Source organism: Macrobrachium nipponense, chromosome 13 (genome assembly GCF_015104395.2).
Source record: "Macrobrachium nipponense isolate FS-2020 chromosome 13, ASM1510439v2, whole genome shotgun sequence".
In the NCBI taxonomy this organism is placed as follows: domain Eukaryota; kingdom Metazoa; phylum Arthropoda; class Malacostraca; order Decapoda; family Palaemonidae; genus Macrobrachium; species Macrobrachium nipponense.
The window spans coordinates 83,100,553-83,121,134 of record NC_087206.1 but is presented as its reverse complement, the minus strand read 5'-3'; the positions used below and the strand labels follow the sequence as shown (position 1 = coordinate 83,121,134).

At 39.7% G+C, this 20,582-nt stretch overlaps 1 protein-coding gene across 2 annotated transcripts in view; it reads right to left on the bottom strand.

The window, feature by feature from the left end:
- The window catches only part of LOC135225153 (beta-1,4-N-acetylgalactosaminyltransferase bre-4-like), a 50,872-nt gene that overhangs the window by 20,418 nt on the left and 9,872 nt on the right, over positions 1-20,582 (bottom strand). For both annotated transcript variants that reach the window (XM_064264383.1, XM_064264384.1), the window contains exon 6: positions 20,000-20,218. In XM_064264383.1, the coding sequence (XP_064120453.1) occupies positions 20,000-20,218 (219 nt within the window). The remainder of the gene's footprint in view (positions 1-19,999; positions 20,219-20,582) is intronic.

Below are 20,582 nucleotides of genomic sequence, written 5' to 3'. Positions count from 1 at the left end.
AACTGCTTCCTGTTCCAAGCTTGGGAAAATCCTTCTTTAAAAATACTTCTGCTCCTTTCCCAACTGGAAAAATCCTTCTTCACCTGCCCCTTCCACCTGGAAGAAATTCCTTCGTTAAAAACTGCCTTCCTTTCCAACTGGAAAAATCCTTCTTGTAACTGCCCCTGTTCCAACTGGAAAAATCCTTCTTTCAAACTGTCCCCTTCCAACTGGAAAAAATCCTGTTCCTTTAACTGCCCCTTTCCAACTGGGAAAATCCCCTTCCTTTAACTTGCGTTGCCCTTCTCCAACTGTGAAACACAAAAATCCCTTTCTTTAACCTGTTCCTGTTGGTTCCAACCTGGAAAAAATCCTTCTTTAACCTCGCCCCCTTCCAACTGGAAAGGAAAAAATTCCTTCTTTAACCTTGCCCCTTTCCAAGCTGGAAAAATCCCTATTCCTTTAACTGGTCCCTTCCAAAAAACTGGAAAATTCCTTATTTAACTGCTCCCCTTCCAACTGGAAAAATAAAAATCCTTCTTTAACTGCCCCTTCCCAACTGAGAAAATCACTATCTTTTAAAAACTGCTCCTCCTTCCAACTAGGAATAATCCTTCTTTAACTGCTCCCTTCCAACTGGAAAAAATCCTTCTTTACAACTGCTCCCCTTCCAACTGGAAAAATCCTTCTTTAACTGCTCCTTCCAATTGGAAACATCCTTCCCTTTAACGCTCCTGTCCCACAACTGGAAAAAATTTGTAATCCTTCGTTAACTGCTCCTTCCCATTGGAAAAATCCTTCTTTAAAAAACTGCTCCTGTTCCACTTTGGAAAAATCCTTCTTCTACCGGCCCCTTCCTCAACTGTAAATAATCTTTCCTTTAACTGCCCCTTCCAAAAAAACTGGAAAAAGTCCTTCTTTAACTGCCCCTTCCCCCCCCAAACCAGAAAAAAATCCTTCTTTAACTGCTCCTCTCTCCCCTTCCCAAACAGGAAACAAAAATCCTTCTTTAACCTGTTCCCTTTCCAACTGGAAAAAACCCTTCTTTACTGCCCCTTCCAACTGGAAAAATCCGTCTTTAAAAAACTGCCCCTTCCACCTGGAAAATCCTTCTTTAAATCTGTCCCTTCCAACCCTTGGAAACATCCTTCCTTTAACTCCCCTTCCACTGGAAAAAATCCTTCTTTAACTGCCCTTCCAACAGAAAAAATCCTTCCCTTTAACCTGAACTCTTCCAACTGAAAAAAAAAATCCTCTTAACTGTCCCCTCCAACAGAAAAAAATCCTTCTTTAAAAACTGCCCCTTCCAACAGAAAAAATCCTTCTTTAACTGCCCTTCCAACAGAAAAATCCTTCTTTAAAAAACTGCCCCTTCCAACAAGAAAAAATCCTTCTTTAACTGCCCCTTCCAACCCAGAAAAAATCCTTTCCTTAACTGCCCCTTCCTAACAGGAAAAAATCCTTCCTTTAACTGCCCTTCCAACGAAAAAATCCTTCTTTAACCCCTTGCCCATTAATCCACTGGAAAAAATCCTTCTTTAACTGCCGCCTTCCAACAGAAAAAATCCCCTTCCTTTTAAACTGCCCCTTACCAAAAAACTGACAAAATCCGGCTTTTACTGACCCTTCCAAACCTGGAAAAAAATCCTTCTCCCCTTTAGACCTAACCCCCTTCCAACCGGAAAAAAATCCTTCCTTTCAACCTGTTTCGGCAACTCCCCTTCCAACAGAAAAAAATCCGTCCTTTAACTGCCCCTGTTCCAAATGAAAAAAAAAATCTTTCTTTTAACTGCCCTCCAACAAAAGAAAAAAATCTTCCTTTAACTTTGCCAACTGTTCCAACAGAAAAATCTTCCTTGAACTGCCCCTTCCAACAGAAAAAAATCCTTCTTTACCTGTCCCCTTCCAACATTTAAACAATCCTTCTTTTTAAAACTGCCCCTTCCAACAGAAAAAATCCCGTTCCTTTAACTGTCCCCTCCAACGAAAAAAAAAAATCCTATCTTTAACTGTCCCTTCCAACAGAAAAAACTAACTTCTTTAAAAACTGTCCCCTCCACAAAAAACCCTTCTTTAACTGCCCCTTCCAACTGAAAAAATCCTTCTTTAACTGCCCCTTCCAAACAAAAAGAAAAAATCCTTCTTTTAACTGCCCCTTCATTGAAAAAAATCCCCTTCCTTAACTTGCCCCTTGCCAACAGAAAAAATTCCCTTCTTCAACTGCCTCCCTTGTCCAACAGAAAAAATCCTTCTTTACCTGTTCCCCCTTCCAACAGAAACTCGCTTCCCTTTAACTGTGCCCCTTCCAACAGAAAAAAATCCTTTCTTTAACAAAAAATGTCCCCTCCAACCAGAAAAAATCCTTCATTTAACTTCCCCTCCAACGAGAATAAAATTCCCATTCCTTTAAACTGCCCCTAGTGCCAACAAAAAAGAAAAAATCCTTTCTTGTTTAACCGTCCCTCCAACGAGAACAAACTCCTTCTTTAACTGGCCCCTTCCAACGAATAAAAAACCCTTCTTTAACTTGCCCCTTTCCAACAGAAAAAATCCGTCTTTAACTGCCCCTTGTCCAAATGAAAAAAAAATCCTTCTTTAACTGCCCCTTCCCACCAAAAAAGAAAAATCCTTCTTTAACTGCCCCTTCCAACTGAAAAAATCCCCTTCCTTAACTGCCCCCTTCCTACAGAAACAAAAAATTCCTTTCTTTAACTGCTCCCTTCCAACAGAAAAAATCCCCTTCCTTTTAAACTGTCCCCATTTCCAAAAACCAGAAAAATCCTTCTTTAACTGGTCCCCTTCCAACAGAAAAAATCCTTCCTTTAAACTTTCCCCTCCAACAGAAAAAAAATCCTTCTTTAACTGTTCCGCCCACCCCATTTCCAACAGAAAAAAGTCCTTCTTTAACTGCCCTTTCCACGAAAAAATCCTCCCCTTCTTTAACTGTCCCCTCCAACAGAAAAAAAAAAAAACTTCCTTCTTTAAACTGTAACCCTCCCCCCAACAGAAACAAAAAAATCCTTCTTTAACTGCCTCCTCCAACAGAAAAAATCCTTCCCCTTTAACTGCCCCTTCCAACAGAAAAAATCCTTCTTTAAACTGCTCCCTTCCAACAGAAAAAAAATCCTCCTTCTTTTAACTGTCCCTCCTCCACAGAAAAAATCCTTCCTTTAACTGCCCCGTCCAACAGAACAAATCCTTCTTTAAAAAACTGCCCCTTCCAACAGAAAAAATCCTGTTCTTTAAGCCTGCCCCTTCCAACCAGAAAAAATCCTTCTTTAACGCCCCTTCCAACAGAAAAAGTCTTCTTTACCTGCCCCTTCCAACAGAACAAAGTTAAACCGTCTTTAACCTGCCCCCTTCCAACAGTAAAAAAATCCTTCTTTAAAACTTGGCCCCTCACAACATAAAAAATACCCTTCCCTTTTAACGCCCGCCAACGAAAAAATCCTTCTTTAAAAAACTGGCCCTTCCACAGAAAAGTCCTTCTTTTAACTTGCCCCTTCCAATCAGAAAAAACGTCCTGCCTTTCTTTAACTTCCCCATTCCAACAAAAAAATTCCTTCTTTAACTGCCCCTTTCCAAACAAAGTAAGAAATCCTTCCCCTTTAACCTGAAACCTCTTCCAACAGAAAAAAAAATCCTTCTTGTTTAACTGCCCCTTCCAACAGAACAAATCTTCCCTTTAACAACTGCCCCTTCCAAAGAAAAAAATTGCCTTCTTTAACTGCCCTTCAAAGAAAAAATGTCCCCTTCTTTAAACTGCCCCTTCAACAGAAAAAAGTTCCCTTCTTTAATTTGCCCCTTCCAACAGAAAAAGCCCTTCTTAACCTGACCCTGTCCATAAACAGAAGAAGTCCTTCTTTAACTGCCCCTTCCACAGAAAAGTCCTTCTTTAACTGGCCCCTATCCAACAGAAAAAAATCCCTGTTCCTGTAACTGCCTCTTGCCAACGAAAAAACATCCTTTCTTTACTGCCCCTATCCAACAGAAAAAATCCTTCTTTAAAAAACTGCCCTTCCACAGAAAAAAAGACCTTTTACTTAAACCCTTCCCAACAGAAAACATCCCCTTACCTTAACTTGCCGCCTTCCAACTGAAAAAATCCTTCTTTAAAACTGCCCCTTCCAACTTTGGAAAAATCTTTGCCTTTAACTGCCCTTCCAACAGAAAAAATCCTTCTTTAACTGCCCCTTCCAACAGAAAAAATCCCCTTCCTTTAACTGCCCCTTCCAACTGAAAAAATCTTCTTTAACTTGCCCCTTCCAACTGAAAAAATCCCTTCCTTTAACTGCCCCCTGGTCCAAGTGAAAAAAATCCTTCTTTAAAAAACTGCCCCTTCATTCCAACTGTAAAATTCCTTTCTTTAAACTGCCCCTTCCACTGAAAAAATCCTTCTTTTAACTGCCCCTTCCACTGAAAAAATCCTTCTTTAACCAGCCCTGTCAAACTGAAAAAATCCTTCTTTAAAAACTGCCTCCTTCACAACTGGAAAAAATCCTTCCTTTAACTGCCCCTTCCAACAGAAAAAATCCTTCTTTAAGCCTGCCCCTTTCCAACAGAAAATCCTTCTTTAACTGCCCCTTCCAACAGCAAAAAAATCCTTCTTTAAAAAACTGCCCCATTCCAACTTTGAAAAAATCCTTCTTTAACTGCCCCTTTCCAACCAAAAGAAAAAATCCTTCTTTAAAAACTGCCCCTTCCACAGAAAAAATCCTTCTTTAACTGCCCCTTCCAACAGAAAAAATCCTTCTTTAACTGCCACACCTTCCAACCCAGAAGAAAAAAATCTTCTTTACTGCCCAAAAAAATTCCAACCAGAAAAATTCCTTTTTAAACTGCCCCTTCCCCAACCAGAAAAATCCTTCTTAACTGCTCCTTCCAACAACAAAAAAATCCTTCTTTCAAAAAACTGCCCCGTCCAACAGAAAAAAGCCTTTTTAACTGCCCATTCCAACAGAAAAAATCCTTCCCCTTCCAACTGCCCCTTCCAACTGAAAAAATCCGTTCTTTAAAACTGCCCTTCCAACTGAAAATCCCCCTTCCTTTAACTGCCCCTTCCAACTGAAACAAAAATCCTTTCCTTTAACTGCCCCTCCCTTCCAACCTGAAAAATCCTTCTTTAACTGCCCCTTCCAACAAAAGAAAAAATCCTTCCTTTAAATTGCCCCCTTTCAAACAGAAAAAATCCTTCCTTTACTGCCCCTTCAACCTGAAAAATCCTTCTTTACCTGCCCCTTCCAACAAAAAGAAACATCCCTTCCTTAAAGAACTGCCCTTCCAACAGAAAAAATCCTTCCTTTAACTGCCCCTTCCAACTGAAAAAATCCTTCCTTTAACTGCCCCTTCCAATGGAAAAAAATCCTTCTTTAACTCCCCTTCCAACTCAAAAAATCCTTCTTTACTGCCCTCCCTTCCAACAGAAAAAAATCCTTCTTTAACTTGCCCCTTTCCCAACAGAAAAAATCCTTCTTTAATGCCACCTTCCAACCCCATGAAACCAAACCTTCCTTTAACTGCCCCTTTCCAACAGAAAAAATCCTTCTTTAAAACTGTCCCCTTCCTTTAACAGAAAAAATCGAGCCCCGTTCCAACTTCCCCTTCAACGAAAAAATCCTTCCTTAAAAACTGCCCTTTGTCCCAACAAAAAAAAAATCCTTTTCTTATTTAACTGCCCCTTCCAAAAGAAAAAATCCTTTCTTTAACTGCCCCTATCCACAAGAAAAAATCCTTCTTTAACCTTAGGCCCCTTCCAACAGAAAAACTCCTTTAACCTTAACTGCCACACCCTTCCAAACTGAAAAAATCCTTAAAACTTTAACCTTGCCCTTTCCAACGGTATAAAATTCCCCTTCCTTTAACTGCCCCTTCCAATGAAAAAATCTTATTCTTTAACTGCCCCGTCAAACTATACCAAAAATCCTTCCTTTAACTGGGCCCCTTCAACTGAAAAAATCCTTCTTTAACCTTGCCCCTTTCAACAGAATGTAAATCCCTTCTTTACTTCCCCTCCCTTCCAACGACTGTGAAAAAATCCTTCCTTTAACTGCCCTTCCAACTGAATAAAAATCCCCTTCCTTTAAACTGCCCTTCCAACTGGAAAAAAATCCTTCTTTAACCTTGCCCCTTTCCAACAGTGAAAAAATCCTTCTTTAACTTGGCCCCTTCCAACCAGAAAAATCCTTCTTTAACTGCCCCTTTCCAACAATAAAAATCCTTCCTTAAAATGCCCCTTCAAAGAAAAATCCCTTCTTTAAACTGCCCCTTCCAACAGCCCAAAAAATTCCATAATCCTTCAACTGCCCCTTCCAACAAAAAGAAAAAATCCTTCCTTTAACTTGCCTCCTTCCAAACCCAGAAAAAATTCCTATTTTAACTGTCCCCTTCCAGCAAAAAGAAAAAATCCTTCCTTAACCTTCGCCCCTTACCCAGACAGAAAGAATGCCTTCTTTAACTGCCCGCTTCCAACCTGAAAAAATCCTTCTTTACTGCCCCTTCCAACAAAAAGAAAAAATCCTTCTTTAACTTGCCCCTTGCCAACAGAAAAAATCCTTTCTTTAACTGTCCCTTCTCAACATAAAAAATCCTTCCTTTAACTTCCGCCTTCCAACAGAAAAAAATCCTTCCTTCTGCCCCTTCCAACAGAAAAAATCCTTCTTTAAACTGTCCCCCTTCCCATTAACAGAAAAAATCCTTCTTTAAACCTTGCCCCTTCCACAGAAAAAATCCTTCTTTAACTGCCCCTTCCAACTGGAAAAATAGGGATTTAACGCCCTTCCAACCAGCCAGAAAAAAATCCTTCCTTTTAACTGCCCCTTCCAACAGAAACAAATCCCTTCCTTTACTGCCCCTTCCAACTGAAAAAATCCTTCTTTAAAAAAACCTGCCCCTTCCAATTTCAGAAAAAATCCTTCTTTGACCTGACCCTTCCAACAGGAAAAAACCTTCTTTAACGCCCCTTTTTCCAACTGCAAAAATCCTTCTTTAACCTGCCCCCTTCAACTGAAAAAATCCTTCTTTAACTGCCCCTTCCAAACAGAAAAAATCCTTCTTTAAACTGCCCCTTCCAACCTGAAAAAATCCTTCTTTTAATTTAACTGCCCCTTCCAACAAAAATCCCCTGTTCTTTAACTGCCTCTTCCAACAGAAAAAAATCCTTCTTTAACTGTTCCAGAAAGCACAACAGAAAAATCCCCTTCTTTAAACTGCCCCTTCCAACAGGAAAAAATCCTTTCTTTCTTTCAACTGGCCCCTTCCAACAGAAAAAATCCTTCTTTAAAAAACTGCCCCTTCTTAACAAGAAAATAAATCCCCTTCCTTTAACTGCCCCTTCCACTGAACAAAAAAATCCTTCCTTTAAACCTGCCCCCTTCCAACAGTAAATATCCTTCCTTTTAAACTGCCCAGTCCAACAGATAAAAAATCCTTCTTTGAAGCTGCTCCGTCCCCTTTCCAACAGACAAAAAAAATCCTTCTTTTAACTGCCCCTTCAACAGAAAATCCTTCTTTAACTCCCCTTCCAACCCAGAAAAAATCCTTCTTTTAACCTGAACCCCGTCCTTAACAAGCTAAGATAATCACTTCTTTAAAAAACCTGCCCCCTTGTTTCCAACTGAAAAATCCTTCCCCTTTAACTGCCCCTTCCAACTGAAAAAATCTTCTTTAAAAAACTGCCCCTTCCCAACTGAAAAAATCCTTCTTTTAACTTCCCCTTTCCCAACTGAAAAAATCTTCTTTCACTGCCCATTCCAACAGAAAAAATCCTTCCTTTAACTTCCCCCCCAATCAGAAAAAAATCCTTCTTTAAAAAACTTGCCCCTTCCAACGAAAAAATCCTTCTTTAACGCCGCGCCCCTTCCCAAACTGAAAAATCCTTCTTTAAAAAACTGCCCCTTCAACTGAAAATTCCTTTCTTTAACTGCCTCCCCTTTCCAACTGAAAAAAATCCTTCTTTAACTGCCCCTGTCAACGGAAAAAATCCTTCCTTTAAACTGCCCTTCCAACGATAAAAAGTCCTTCTTTAACTGTCACGCGTTCCCAACAGAACAAATCCTTCTTAACTTGCCCCTATTCCAACAGAAAAAATCCTTCTTTAAACTGTCCCCTCCAACCCCAAAAAAATTCCTTCTTTAACCTGCCATTGCCCCTTCCAACAAAAGAAAATCCTTTCTTTAACTGGCCCCTATTCCAACAGAAAAACTCCTTCTTTAACGTCCCCTTCCAACAGAAAAAATCCTTCTTTAACTGTCGCCCCCTCCACAGAAAAAAAATTCCTTCTTTAACTGCCCTTCCAACATAAAAAATCCTTCTTTAACTTTCCCCCTCCAACAGAAAAAAATCCTTCTTTAACGTCCCCATCCAACAGAAATCCTATCTTTAACTGCCCCTTCCCAACAGAAAAAATCTTCTTTACCTGTTCCCCCCTTTCCAACTAGAAAAATCCTTCTTTAACCTGTATCCCTTCCAACCATAAAAATCCTTTCTTTAAACTGAAAAAATCAACCAGAAAAAATCCTTCTTTAACTATGCCCCCCTTCCAACCAAAGAAAAAAATCCTTCTTTAAACTGACTCCCCCTTCCAACCAGAAAAATCCTTCTTTAAAAAAACTGTCCCCTTCCAACAGAATTTAAACCTTCTTTAACCTGCCCCCTTCCAACAGAAAAAATCTTCTTGTTAACCTGGCCCTCCAACAGAAAAATCCTTCCCTTTAACTGCCCCTTCAACAGAAAAACCTTCTTTAAAACTGCCCCTATCCAACCAGAAAATTCCTTTCCTTACTGCCCCGCCCCTTTCACCAACAGAAAAATCCTTCTTTAACTGCCCCTTCCAACAGAAAAAATCCTTCTTTAGACTGCCCCTCCACCAGAAAAAATTACTTTCTTTAACTGCCCCTTCCAACAGAAAAAATCCTTCGTTTAACTGCCCCTTCCAACCAGAAAAAAAAAGTCCTTCTTTAACCTTGCCCTTCCAAACAGAAAAATCCCCTTTCCTTTAACTGCCCTCCAACGATAAAAAATCCTTCCTTTAAAAACTGCCCCTTCCAACAGAAAAAATCCTTCTTTAACTGACCCTTCCAACAGAAAAAATCAGGACAAAAGTTCAAAAACTGCCCCTTCCAACCAGAAAAAATTCCTTCCTTTAACCTTGCCCCTTCCTAACAGAAAAATATCCTTCTTTAACTGCCCCTTCCAACAGAAAAAATCCTTCTTTAATGCCTTCCCAGAGAAAAGTCCCTCTTTAAATTGCCCCCTTCCAAACAGAAAATCCTTCTTTTAACTTGCCCTTCCAACAGAAAAAGTCCTTCTTTAACTGCCCCTTCCAACCAGAAAAAGTCCTTCTTTAAACGCTCCTTCCGACCAAAAAATCCTTCCTGTTAACCCCCTTGGCCCTTCCAACTAAAAAATCCTCTTAACTGCCCTTCCAACAGAAACAAAAAATCTTCTTTAACCTTGCCCCTTTCCAACAGAAAAAATCCCTTTTTTTAACCTAACCCCTTCCAACAAAAAAAGGCCTTAAAACCTTAACTTGCCCCTTCCAAAACTGAAAAATCCTTCTTTAAAACTCCCCTTTCCAACTGGAAACAAAAAATCCTTTCTTTAACTGCCCCTTCCACAGAAAAAATCCTTCCTTTACTGCCCCTATTCCCAACAGAAAAAATCCTTCTTTCAAAAAACTGCCCCTTCACCTTGAAAAATCCTTCTTTAACTGCCCCTTCCCAACTGAAAAATCCTTCTTTAACTGCCCCTTCCCCAAGTGAAACAATCCTTCCCTTAACTGGCCCCTTCCAACTGTAAAAATTCTTCTTAACCTTGCCCTTTCCAACTGAAAAATCCTTCTTTAAACCCCTGCCCCCTTCCACCGGAAAAAATCCTTCTTTAGGCCCCTTCCAACTGAAAAAATCCTTTCCTTTAACTGCCCCATTCCAACTAGAAAAAAATCCTTCTTTAACTGCCCCTTCAACAGAAAAAATTCCTTCTTTAACCCCTGCCCTTCCAACAGAAACAAAAATCCTTGCTTTTAACTGCCCCTTCCAACAGAAAAAATCCTTCTTTAACTGCCCCTTCCAACTGAAAAAATCCTTCTTTAACTGCCCCTTCCAACAGAAAAAATCCTTCTTTAACTGCCCCTTCCAACAGAAAAAATCTTCGTTAAAAAACTGCCCCTTCCACAAAAGAAAAATCCTTCTTTAACTGCCCCTTTCAACCGAGAAAAATCCTTCTTTAACTGAAAAAATTCCAACCCAGAAAAATTCCTTTTTAACTGCCCCCTTCCAACAGAAAACCCTTCTTTAAAACTGCCCCTTCCAACAAAAAATCCTTCCTTTAATTTGGCCCCTTCCAACAGGAAAAATCCTTTTTAACCCTGCCCCATTCCAACAGCCCAAAAAATCCTTCCTTAACTGCCCCTTCCAAACTGAAAAAATCCTTCTTTAACTGCACCTTCCAACTGAAAAAGATTCTCCTTCTTTAACCTGCCCCTTCCAACAGAAAAAATTTCCTTCCCCTTTAAACTGCCTCCCCTTCCAACGAAAAAATTCCGTCCCCTTTAACTGTCCCCTTCCAACCAAGAAAAAATCCTTCTTTAACTGCCCCTTCCAACAGAAAAAATCCTTCTTTAACTGCCCCTTCCAACAGAAAAAATCCTTCTTTAACTGCCCCTTCCAACAGAAAAAATCCTTCTTTAACTGCCCCTTCCAACAGAAAAAATCCTTCTTTAACTGCCCCTTCCAACATAAAATAAAAATCCTTCTTTAACTGCCCTTCTTCCCAACAGAAAAATCCTTCTATTAAAAAACTTTCCCGGCCCCCTTCCCACCAGAAAAATTCCTTCTTTTAACTGCCCCCTTCCCAACAGAAAAAATCCTTCTTTAACCTGCCCCTTCCAACAGAAAAAAATCCTTCTTTAACCCCTTGAACCCCCTCCAAACAGAAAAAATAAAAAACTTCTTTAACCTGCCCTTCCAACCCCTGAAAAAATCCCTTCTTTAACGGCCCGCTTTCCGACGAAAAAATCCTTCTTTAACTGCCCCTTCCAAAAGAAAAATCCTTCTTTAACTGGCCCCTTCCAACTGAAAAAAAATCCTTCCTTTAACTGCCTTCCTTCCAACCAAGAAAAATCCTTCTTTAACTGGTTCCCCTTCCAACAGAAAAAATTCCTTCTTTAACTGCCCCTTCCAACTGAAAAATCCTTCTTTACTTGCCCCTTCCAACTGAAACAAAAAATCCTTCCTTTAACTGCCCCTTCCAACTGGAAAAAATTCCTTCTTTTAACTGGCCCCAGCCCCTTCCAAGCCCCTTGAAAAAATCCTTCTTTAACTGCCCCTTCCGAACGGCAAAACAAAAAATCCTTCTTTAACTGGCCCCTTCCAACAAAAGAAAAAATCCTTCCTTAACCCCTTGTTCCCCTTCCAACAGAAAAATCCCTTCCGAAAAAATTTCCTTCTTAACTGCCCCTTCCAAACAGAAAAAATCCTTCTTTAACTGCCCCTTAAAAAACCAACCAAGAAAAAATTCCTTCTAACTGCCCCTCAACAGACAAAAAATCCTTCTTTAACTGCCCCCTTCCAACAGAAAAATCCTTCTTTAACGCCCCTTGTCCACCAAGAAAAAATCCCCTTGAAAAACTGCCCCTTCAACAGAAAAATCCTTCTTTTAACTGCCCCTTCCAACAAAAAATCCTTCTTTTACTGCCCTTCCAAAAAAAACAAGAAAAAATCTTTTTTAACTGCCTCCCATCCAACAGAAAAAATCTTCCTTAACTGGCCCCTTTTTTTTTTTGTTTTTCCAATGAAACAAAATCCTTCTTTAACTGCCCCTTCCAACTGAAAAATCCTTCTTTAACTGCCCCTTCCAACTGAAAAAATCCTTCTTAACTGCCCCTTCCACCTGAAGAAATCCTTCCTTTAACTGCCCCTTCCACAGAAAAATCCTTCTTTAACCCGCCCCTTTCCAACAGAAAAAAATCCTTTCTTTAAAAAACCTGCCCCTTGCCAAAATTTCAACTTTTGAAAAAATCCAATCCTTCTTTAACTGCTGCCCCCTTCCAACAGAAAAAAACCTTCTTTTAACTGCCCTTCCCACAGAAAAATCCCCCTTCTTTAACTGCCCCTTCCACTGAAAAAATCCTTCTTTAAAAAACTGCCTTCCAATGAAAATATCCTTCCTTTAACTGCCCTTCACAACCTCAAAAAATCCCCTTCCCTTTAACTGCGCGCCTCTCCAACAAAAAGAAAAAAAAAAATCCTTCTTTAACCCCTTGCCCCTTCCAACAGAAAAATCCTTCTTTAATGCCCCTTCCAACAGAAAATCCTTCCTTAAAACTCCCCTGTCCAACAGAAAAAATCCTTCTTTAACTGCCCGCCCCTTCCAACAGAAAAAATCGAAAAAAGCCTTACCTGCCCCTTCCAACAGGAAAAATCCTTCCTTAAAACTGCCCCTTCCACAGAAAAAATCCTTCCCCTTTAACTGCCCCTTCCAACAGAAAAAATCTCTTTAACCTTGCCCCTTTCAAACAGAAAAAATCCTTCTTTAAGCTGGCCCTTCCACCCCAGAAAAAATTCCTAACCCTTAACTGCCGAAAAAACTGCCGCCCTTCCAACTTTGAAAAATTCCTTCTTTAATGCCACCCTTCCAACAGAAAAAATCTCTTTAAAAAAGCTCCTTGCCCCTTCCAACTGAAATCTTTCTTTAACTGCCCCTTCAACCCCCTGAAAAATCCTTCCCCCCCCCCAAACACCACACCCTTTAACTGCCGCCTTTCCAATGAGAAAATGCCTTCTTTAACTTCCACCTTCCAACAAAAAAATCCTTCTTTAACTGCCCCTTACCAACTGAAAAAATCCTTCTTTAACTTGCCCCTATTCCCAACTGGAAAAATCCTTCGTTAACTTGCCCCTTCCAAACTGGAAAAATCCCTTCTTTAACTGCCCATTCAAACGGAAAAATCTTTCTTAACTGCCCCTTCCAAACTGGAAAATCCTTCTTTAATTGCCCCTTCCAACTGGAAAAATCCTTCTTTAAAGGCTCCTTCCAAACTGGGAAAATCCTTTTTAACTGCTCCTTCCAACTGGGAAAAATCATTCTTCAAATGCCTCTTCAAAATGGAAAAAATCCTTCTTTAACTGGCTCCTTCCAACTGGGAAAAATCCTTCTTTAACTAAACCCTGTCTAACTGGAAAAAATCTTTCGTTTAAATGTCCCTTCCAACTGGAAAAAAAATCCTTCTTTAACTGCCCCTTCCAACTGGGAAAAATCCTTCTTTAACTGCTCCTTCCAACTGGAAAAATCCTTCTTTAACTGTCCATGCCAACTGGAAAAAATCATTCTTTCAACTGCCCCTTCCAACTGGAAAAATCCCTCTTAACTGCCCCTTCCAATGGAAAAAATCCTTTATTTAACTGTCCTTCCAAGTGGAAAAATCTTATTTAAATGCTCCTTCCAACTGAAACAATCCTTCTTTAACCCTTGCCCTTAACAATGGAAAAAATTCCTTCTTTAAACTGCTCCTTTACAAGGGAAAAATCCTTTCCTTTAACTGCTTCCTGCCAAACTAGGAAAAAATTCCTTCTTTAACCTCTTGAATACTCCAACCTGGAAAAATTTCCTTGCTTAACTGCCCCCCCCCCCCCCCCCCCCCCCCCCTCTTCCAAATTGGAAAAAATCCTTTCTTTAACTGGCTCCTTCCAACTGGAAAAATCCTTCTTTTAAAAACTGCTCTTCCAATTGGAAAAATCCTTTTTAAACTGCTCCCTTCCAACTGGAAAAATCAAAAATTCCTTTAAAATTGCCCATTTCCAACTGGAAAAAAAAAAAAAAAAATCCTTTCTTTAACTGCCCCTTCCAACTGGAAAAATCCTGGCTTTAAAAACTGCCCTTTCCAACAGAAAAAAATCCTTCTGTTTAACTGCTCCTTAACAGGAAAAATCCTTCTGTAACTGTCCCTTACCAACTGGAAAAATCCTTCTGTTTAAAAAACTTGGCCCCTTTCCAAACTGGAAAAATTCCTTCTTAACTTCCCCTTCCAACTGGAAAAATCCTTATTAAAAATCCTGTTCCCTTTCCAACGGGGAAAAATCCTTCATTAAACTGCCCCTTCCAACTGGAAAAAAAATCCTTCTTTAAATGTCCTTCCCTATGGAAAAAGCCGTTCCTTTAATGGCTCAAAATTCCTTCCAAACTGGAAAAAATCCTTCCTTTAAATGCCTCCTTCCAACTGGAACAAAAATCCTTCTTTAAACTAGCCCACTCCTTTCCTCCAAATGGGGAAAAATCACCTTCCCTTTAAATGCTCCTTCCAACTGGAAAAAATCCTTCTTTTAACTGTCCTTTTTTTCCAACAGGAAAAAAATGCCTTCTTTTAAATGCCGCCTTCCAAACTGGAAAAAATCCTTCTTTAACCTGTCCCTTCCAACTGGGAAAAATACTTCTTTAACTGCCACCTTCCAACTTGGAAAAATCCTTCTTTAAAAAAACTGCCTCCTTTCCAACTGGAAAAATCACTTCTTTAAACTGCTCCTTCCAAACTGGAAAAAAGCGGCCTTTAACTAAAAATGCTCCTTCCAACTGGAAAAATCCCTTCTTTAAAACTGTCCCCTTCCAACCTGGAAAAAATCCTTCTTTAACTGGCTCCCTTCCAACTGGAAAAATCCTTCTTAAAAAACTGCCTTCCTTTCCAACTGGAAAAAATCCTTCTTTTAAAACCCTTGCCCAAGTCCAACTGGAAAAAAATCCTTCCTTTAACTGCCCCTGCACAACTGGAAAAAAATCCTTCCTTTGTAAACTGCTCCTTCCAACTGGAAAAAAATCTTTTTTAACCTTTGCCCTTTCCAAAAACTGGAAAAATCCCTTCCTTGAACTTGCAAAAAACCTTCCACTTTGGAAAAAAATCCTGTCTTTAATGCTCCCTTGCCAACTGTGAAAAATCCTTCTTTAACTGCCCTTTCCAACTGGAAAAAATCCCCTTCCTTAATCGGTCCCTTCCAACGGGAAAAATCCTCTTTAAAAAACTGCCCCTTCCAACTTTGGAAAAATCCTTCCCCTTTAACTGCCTTCCAACTATGGAAAAAATCCATTCCTGTTTCAAACTGCTCCTTCCAAACTGGAAAAATCTTTCTTAAACTGCTCCCCTTCCAACTGAAAAATCCTTCTTTTAACTGCCCCTTCCAACTGGAAAAATCCTTCTTTAAACTGACTCCTCCAACTGGAAAAATCCTTCCTTTAACTGCTCTTCCAACAGGGAAAAAATCCTTCTTTAACTGCCCCTTCAACGGAAAAATCCTTCTTTAACCTGTCCAAACTTCCACGGGAAAAATCCTTCTTGAACCTTGCCCCTTCCAACGGAAAAAATCCTTCTTAAACCTGCTCCCTTCCAACTGGAAAAAAATCCTTGCTTTAACTGCTCCTTCCCAAACTGGAAAAATCTTCCTTTAACTGCTCCTTCCAACTGAAAAAATCCTTCTTTAAAACTGCTCCCCTTTCCAACTGGAAAAATCCTTCTTTAACTGACTCCCATTCCCAACTGGAAAAATCCTTCTTTAACCTGTTCTTCCCAACTGGAAAAATCCTTCTTTAACCCTGCCCCTTCCAACTGGAAAAAAATCCTCTTTAAACTGCCCCTTCCACTGGAAAAAATCCGTTCCTTTAACCTGCCCTTCCAATGAAAAATAAAAATTTCTTTAACCTTGCCCTTTCCAACTGGAAAACTCCTTCCTTTAACTGCCCTTTCCAAACTGGAAAAAAATCCTTTCTTTAACTGCTCCCTTCCAAACTGGGAAATCCTTCTTTAAAAACTGCCTTCATTTCCAACTGGAAAATCTTCTTCAACTGCCCCTTCCAACCTGAAAAATACCCTTCTTTAACTGCCTCCTTCCAACTGGACAAAATCCTTCTTTAATGCCCCTTCCAACTGGAAAAATCCTCCTTTAACTTGTCCCTTCCAACTGGAAAATCCTCTTTACTTGCCCCTTCCAACTAGGAAAAAATCCTTCTTAAAAATGCTCCTTCAAACCTTGGAAAAAAATCCTTCTTAACTGTTTCCAATTCCACTGGAAAATCCTCTTTAAACTGCCCTTCCAATGGAAAAATCCTTTCTTAATGGCCCCTTCCAAAAACTGAAAAACCATTCTTTAACTGTCCATTCCAACTGGAAAAACCTATTTAAATGCTCCTTCCAACTGGAAAAAGCCTTCTTTAACCTGCCCCTTTCCAACGGAAAAATCCTTCTTTAAATGCTCCTTTCCAAACTGGAAAAAATCCTTCTTTAACCTGCTCCTTCCAACTGAGGAAAAATCCTTCTTTAACCTCTCCCCAAATGGAAAAATCTTCTTTAAACTGCCTCCTACATGGAAAAATCCTTCTTTAACTGCCCCTTCCAACTGGAAAAACCTTTCTTTAAACTTTGCCCTCCTTCCAACTGGAAAAAAAAACCTTCTTTAATGCCCCTTTCCAACTGGAAAATCCTTCCTAATTTAACTTGTCCTTTCCAATTGGAAAAAATTCCTTCTTTAACTGCCCCTTCCAATGGAAAAATCCTTCCTTTTAACTGGCTTCCTTCCCAACTGGAAAAATCCTTCTTAACTGCCCCTTCCCAACTGGAAAAATCCTTCTTTTAACTGCCCCCTTCCAACTGGGAAAAATCCTTCTTTAACTGCCCCTTCCAACCTGGGAAAAAATTTCCTTTCTTTAAAACTGTCCCTTTCCAACTGGAAAAATCCCTTCTTTAAACTGCTCCTTCCAAACTGGAAAAATTTAAACCTTTCTTTAAACTGGCCCTTCCAACTGGAAAAATCCCTTCTTTAACTGCCCCTTCCAACTGGAAAAAATCCTTCTTTAACGCCCCTTCCAACCAGGAAAAATCCTTCTTTAACTGTCCTTTCCAACTGGAAAAATCCTTCCTTTAACTGGGCCCCTTCCAACTGGAAAAATTCCTTCTTTAAACTGCCCCTTCCAACTAAAAAATCCTTCTTTAACTCCCCCTTCCAACAGAAAAAAAATTCCTTCCTTTAATGCCCCTCCTTCCAAACTGGAAAAAATTCCTTCTTTAACTGCCCTTCCAACTGGAAAAACCTTCCTTTTTAAACTGCCCCTTCCAACTGAAAAAATTCTTTAACTTGCCCCCTTCCAACAGAAAAAAATCCTTCTTTAACTTGCCCCTTTCCAAACTGAAAAAATTCCTTTCCCCTTTATTAACTGGCCCCTTTCCAACTGAAAAATAAAAAATTCCTTCTTTAAATGCCCCTTCCAACAGAAAAAACCTTCTTTAACTGCCCCCTTTCCAACAGGAAAAAATCCTTCTTTAACTTGCCCCTTCCAACGAAAAAATCCTTCCTTTAATGCCCCTTCCCAACAGAAAAAATCCCTTCTTTAATGCCCCTTCCAAACAGAAAAATCCTTCCTTTTAACCCCTTGATTCCAACAGAAAAAAAAATCCTTCCTTAATTAACTGCCCTTCAAAAAACCAACCAAGAAAAAATCCTTCCTTTAACTGGCCCCTTTCCAAACAGAAAAAATCCCCTTCCTTAACTGCCCCTTCACAGAAAAAATCTTCTTTAACTGCCCCTTCCAACAAGAAAAAATCTTCTTTAACGCCCTTCAGAAAAAATCCTTCTTTAACTGTCCCTTCAACAGAAAAAATCCTTTTTAACTGCCCTTCCAACAGAAAAAAAATTCCTTCCTTAACTGGCCCCTTTCCAACAGAAAAAATCCTTCTTTAAACCTGCCCCTTTCCAACAGAAAAAATCCTTCTTTAACTGCCCCTATCCAACAGAAAAAATCCTTCTTTAAACTGCCCCTTCAAAAAAAATCCTTTCTTTAACTGCCCCTTCCAACAGAAAAAATCCTTCTTTAACCCCTTGCCTCTTTCCAACTGAAAAAATCCTTCTTTAACTGCCCCTTTCCAACACAAAAAGAAAAAAATTCCTTTAAAAAACCTCCCCTTCCAACAGAAAAAATCCCTTTCTTTAAACTGCCCCTTCCAAACTGAAAAAATTTCCTTCTTTAACTGCCCTCTTTCCAACAGGAAAAAAATTCTTTCTCTTAATGCCAACCCCTTCCAACAGAAAAAATCTTCTTTAATGGCCCCCCTTCCAACCAGAAAAAATCCCCTTCTTTTAACTGGCCCCTTCAACGAAAAAATTCCTTCTTTAAAAAACTGCCGCCTTCCAACAAGAAAAAACCTTCTTTAACTGCCCCTTCCAACAGAAAAAGCCTTCCTTTAACTGCCCCCTTCCAACAGAAAAAATCGCTTTCCCTTTAAAAAAACTGCCCCTTCCAAAAACAAGTTAAAAAAAATCCTTCTTTTAACTGCCCCTTCCAACCAGAAAAATCCTTAACTTTAAGCTGCCCCTAAAATTCCAACAAAAAATCCTCTTTAACTGCCCCCTTCCAACTGGAGAAAAAATCCTTCTTTAAAAACTGCCCCCCTTAAAAAATTCCCAAACTGAGAAAAAAATCCGGTTCTTTAACTGCCTCTTCCAACAGAAAAAAATCCTTCTTTAAACTGCCCAAAATGAAAAAATCCTTCTTTTTACCTGCCCCTTCCAACAGAAAAATTTCCTTCTTTAACTGCCCCTCAAACCAAGAAAAATCCTTCTTTAACTGCCCCTTCCAACAGAAAAAATCCTTCTTTAACTGCCCCTTCCAACAGAAAAAATCCTTCTTTAACTGTCCCCTCCAACAGAAAAAATCCTTCTTTAACTGCTTTCTTTCCAACCCTGAAAAAAAATCCTTCTTTAACTGCCCCTTCCACGAAAAAATCCTTCTTTAAACCCCTTGCCTTCCAACTGAAAAAAATCCTTCTTTACCCCCTTGCCCTTCAACTGAAAAAACAAAAAATCCTTCTTTTTAACTGTCCCCCCCACAAAAGAAAAAATCCTTCTTTTAACTGCCCCTTCCAAAAAAAAACAAAGAAAAAAATCCTTCTTTAACTGTCCCCTCCAACAGAAAAAATTCCCCTTTTTTAACCTGCCCCTTTCCAACAAAAAAGAAAAAATCCCTTCTAAAAAACTTTGTCCCCTTCCAACAGAAAAAATCCTTCTTTAACTGTCCCCTCCAACAGAAAAAATCCTTCTTTAACTGCCCCTTCCAACAGAAAAAATCCTTCTTTAACTGCCCCTTCCAACAGAAAAAAATTTTTTTCTTCTTAACTGAAACTGCCCCTCCAACAGAAAAAATCCTTCTTTGTTTTAACTGGTCCGCTCCCCTTCCAACAGAAAAAATCCTTCTTTACCTGCCCCCCTTCCAACAAAAAATCCTTCCCCTTAAAAAATTTAAACTGCCCCTTCCAACAAAAAAATCCTTCTTTTAACGGCCCCCCCTCCAACAAAGAAAAAAAAATCCTTCCCCTTTAAAAACAACCTGTCCCCTCCCGAAAAAAATCCTTCTTTAACTGCCCCTTCCAACAGAAAAAAATTTCCTTCTAAAACCCTGTCCCCCCTCCAACAGAAAAAATCCTTCTTTAACTGCCCCTTCCAACAGAAAAAATCCTTCTTTAACTGCCCCTTCCAACAGAAAAAATCCTTCTTTAACTGCCCCTTCCAACAGAAAAAATCCTTCTTTAAACTTGCCCCTTCCCAACTGAAAAAAAAATCCTTCCTTTAACTGCCCCTTCCAAAACTGGAAAAAATCCTTCCTTTAACTGCCCCTTCCAACGAAAAAATCCTTCTTTAACTGCCCCTTCCAACTGAAAATAAAATCCTTCCTTAACTGCCCCTTCCAACAGAAAATATCCTTCTTTAACTGCGCCTTCCAAGTAAATAAAATCCTTCTTTAACTGCGTCTTCCAAGTAAAAAAATAACCTCCTTCCTTAATAAAAAAATAATCCCTCTTAAAAAATTCTTGCCCCTTCTAACTTAATTAACTTCTTAACTAAAAAAAATTAAAAAATCCTTCTCTGCCTTATCCTTCACCTTCTAACTAAAAAAAAATCCTTCCTTAACTGCGCCTTCCATGAAAAATTCTTCCTTAACTGCAAAAAAAAAAAAAAAAAAAAAGTCAATTAGGGGAACAAAGAAGTCGTCTTACCTTTCTGGATTCGGTGCATCTTTGTTATGGGACAGCATTGTATAACGGCCAATATGCGCGGGGTAACGGGAAAGGAAGAACCCGTAGTACCTTACTCTGTGGGACATGTCGTCATCTTCCCCTCCCCACCCCCAGAAACTGTTGCTAAAGCCATTGACTTGCTTGAACTGATCTACTGTCAGTGCACTCACTCCGCCAAAAATGTTCTCGTAAGGTAATCTGAAAAAAAGAACTATCGTAAGGTAATCTGGAAGGGTGGGGAGGGGGATACGGATTCTATCGTAAGGTAACCTGGAAGGGTGGGAGGGGTGCGGATTCTATCATAAGGTAATCTGGAAGGGTGGGAGCGGGGTGCAGATTCTATTGTAAGGTAATCTGTAAGGGTGGGGAGGGGTTGCTGATTCTATCGTAAGGTAATCTGGAAGGGTGGGAGGAGGAAGCGTATTCTATCGTAAGGTAATTTGGAAGGGTTGGGAGCGGGATGCAGATTCTATCGTAAGGTAATCTGGAGGGGTGGGAAGGGGTGCAGATTCTATCATAAGGTAATCTGGAAGGGTGGGGAGGGGGATACAGATTCTGTTGT